Source organism: Harmonia axyridis, chromosome 7, assembly GCF_914767665.1.
Source record: "Harmonia axyridis chromosome 7, icHarAxyr1.1, whole genome shotgun sequence".
Classification (NCBI taxonomy): Eukaryota; Metazoa; Arthropoda; class Insecta; order Coleoptera; family Coccinellidae; genus Harmonia; species Harmonia axyridis.
In genome coordinates, this window is record NC_059507.1 from 9948414 (window position 1) to 9951489 (window position 3076).

Consider the following 3076-nt stretch of genomic DNA (forward strand, 5'->3'; position numbering starts at 1 on the left):
CTCCGGCATATTCGAAGTATCTGACATCAGTGGCGCTAGGCAGGTATATGAAGACGGATATCATCATTGTGTTTTCCGAGATGCTGTGGCGTGAAGGGACGAAGTGAAAATGCGTTGGAGGTTTCCAAGAGGCGGGTGTTTATAGGTCTTCAGAGGGGATGAAATGGCATCTTTTGCGACTTATCCTCGCCATTTGGTTACACTTGAAAAATGTGTCTCTTTATGTATACTTACTTCAGGTCAAGGTGAGTTGAGGAAACTGGAGACGTTAAATGAGATTCATGAGCAGAAAGCAGGGTGGAAAACTGAGTATTTTCAGAAGAGGAGGATATGAGTATTCCGTGGGGTTTTTGAAGTAGTTCTATTGAACTGATACAGGTACTTCACTCTTAAAAGTTATTATCTAGAAAAAAGGGATTTAAATTTGAGGTGGAAACCCTGATGATCGACCAGAAGCGATACGGAGCAAACGTTGTCGAATGATGAATGTGATGGGGTAGACTCGCCATAATTTCTATGTAACATTCTCATCTCTGCGGCATAAAAAGTTCTATAGACAATAGAGAATTCAAGGCCGATTCTTTGTTCGACATTTCTATCCATTGTGAACCTTCGCAAAACATACTTGTAGAGTGCTGCAAAATGGAACTCTGCTAGGAAAATTAATGGCAGTTTACTTTTGAACCTCGCATGTGCATGGAGAACAGTTGTTTCAATTCAGCGACAAAAATAATTCATATTATCCCGGAAACGGACTTGATCAAGTCAATTTTTTCTCCCAGCTATCGTTTCTCATCAATTTATCGATTACTGGCGGAGGATAATAACTGCCAGTATTCTCTTCAGAGGTGTAAATGATCATTCCATAGTTTAAACCTCTCTAAAACCGATGTTTCTTATTGGATTGTGTCAATTGTAAAAAACTATTTTACATATATTTTTTAAGATTGAATGTGTTCTTCCAAATGATTCTATAGAAAAGTGTATTCCAATAAGAGATTTAATTCTGAATAACCTGCTATCAAGGCAGCTCATGTTTTGACATTTGTCGAGTAAAGAGGCTAAGCCATCACTTAAAATGGAACGAAAAAGCGCTTTTGGTTTATCATCAGTATTTAGACATCTCAGTCTTGAGCCACCTTCTCGATCAACAATAGTGAAACTGGTAAAAATTTTGGACTATTAGTACAAGTTTGTGATGTGAAGAAACTCCATCATCAACGTGACACTGTTTGGTGTAATTTTTGAGCTGGAAGTAGAAGATATTGATGTTAGCTGCAACTTTATTTCTAATTCCAATGGAAGAATATAATAATAATAATAATAATAATAGCAATTTATTTCAAAAATTATCACAGTCTAGACAAAATTAATCACAGAATGAACAATCTATCACAGAATGAGACAAAAAGAAACAGGTCAAGCGAGAAAAGAAAAAAAAATTTTCAATGCCGGATAGAACAATAATCGTAATACTCATCCAGGCAATATGCTGTTGACAAACATTGGATGTTCAGGTGTGTGATGCATAACTGAGAAACTGCATCAGAGGAGTCAGCCGATGTTAGTCCTTTTTCTGCTCTGGATTGATAGAACTGCTTGCTCTCTCTAAAAAAGTTTTCTCTGTGCTTCTTTCATTAGCTTTCTGAAAATTATAATAACGTGACACCAGAGCCCCATTAGGCCAAATTTCCTTATTCCAGGCTTTATCTAAATTGACCTTTTGAATAGACACCTTCATAGAAGAATATATTTGGGGATGCTTAGATTGCAGTTTTTCGCAGATAACTTCTGGAAATTTATCCAATAATAGACTCTTCATGTCCTCAGGCTTTGCACCAGGCTGCAGTCGAGATACATGTAAAGATATAAATTTGGGTACTGCCTGTATATTAGACAACTGCTCATTTGTACCCACAACAAATTTACGATTGTTACGTTTGTTTTTGGGTTTAACTGTTAACCAATCATCATTATTTCCCTTAGATTTGTTGATATCCGTGGGAACAGGAAGAGTTACAATATCCTGCATTAAAGATTTCTGCTGAGCATGTAAAATTGCTGAATTAACAGTTTGTTTATTTATTTTTATTTGAGGTTTGGTATTTGCCAGTTTTGACATCCCTAAATCATTGTCAATGTTCTTATTGACAGCCGTTGATACATTCGAGCTACCAGAAACTATCTTTGTGTTTGTTTTTTTGGGCTGCGAGCGAGAAAGATTTTTTGTCTCTCTCTGTTCCATCTGCATTTGTTGATTTGTACTAGGTTTTGATAATAAACCAGAACCGGATGATAAATCAAACGATAAATCAGGAGGACTAACCTTCATTTGACCTCCAAATTGGGATAATTTTTCCTCATACTCATTTATAAGACTTTTCTGAATTTTTATTGTGTATTCTGAGCTATCTACCAGTTTTTGGAGAAGAGTTTTCTCAACTGACAGGCCATCCACCTTCTTTTTCAGAAGAAATACACTATTAGCATTAGTTAACGACAGTTCATTAGTCAACGACAACCATTTTTCGTTGCACAAATCGCACAACCACTTTATGTTAGCATTCTCAGAGAAACCTTTCAGCCAAGAATCTTTAATATACACACACGCAGCGTGAACAATACATTTACAGATCTTACATTCTATAGTTTTATTATTAACAATAAAATTATCGGAGCATTTAACGCACACGTCCGTACTCATCGACATTGCGCATAATATGGATATATGTATCCCTTAGCAATAGCTTCACTTTTCCAACCTCCATAGGGCTTCGTAGTTAAAAGATCTGCATCTGAATCTGCAAGACTTGAAGCTAATGATCGCCGGAGGCAGTGGCCCGAATTTTGAGCAGTATAAAATAATTTTATGAACGAATCAACATATTTTGAAACCATTGGGAGAGTATGCATGCCAAACAGGCTGTCTTACCCATGAGCCATTCCTATATCCAACGAAAAATTGTCTATTCCTGGTAAGATAACCACTCAGATGCGAATATTGCTTTCGCTTTATCTTCAGAGGAACACTCCGTATATTTTATGTATTTCCGTATTTATGAAGAATGAGGTGTGA

The 3076-nt window shown here is 36.5% G+C and overlaps 1 protein-coding gene across 1 annotated transcript; it reads right to left on the bottom strand.

Annotated features, from left to right (window-relative positions):
• Window positions 1-1500: 1500 nt before the first annotated feature.
• LOC123684526 lies at window positions 1501-2710 on the bottom strand. The gene is made up of 2 exons (XM_045623819.1): window positions 1721-2710; window positions 1501-1645 (listed from the first exon to the last, which is right to left on the bottom strand). The coding sequence occupies exons 1-2, from the start codon at window positions 2708-2710 to the stop codon at window positions 1565-1567; spliced, it is 1071 nt and encodes a 356-aa protein (XP_045479775.1). The 3' UTR covers window positions 1501-1564.
• Between the last annotated feature and the right edge of the window lie 366 nt (window positions 2711-3076).

What these genes read in the sequence shown, in the direction of transcription:
- LOC123684526 (XM_045623819.1), bottom strand. Translation starts at nt 2,710, where the DNA reads ATGTCGATGAGTACGGACGTGTGCGTTAAATGCTCCGATAATTTTATT. An exon ending in TGAAGGTGTCTATTCAAAAG is followed by an intron (nt 1,646 to 1,720) that starts GTCAATTTAGAT and finishes TATAATTTTCAG; the next exon opens with AAAGCTAATGAAAGAAGCAC.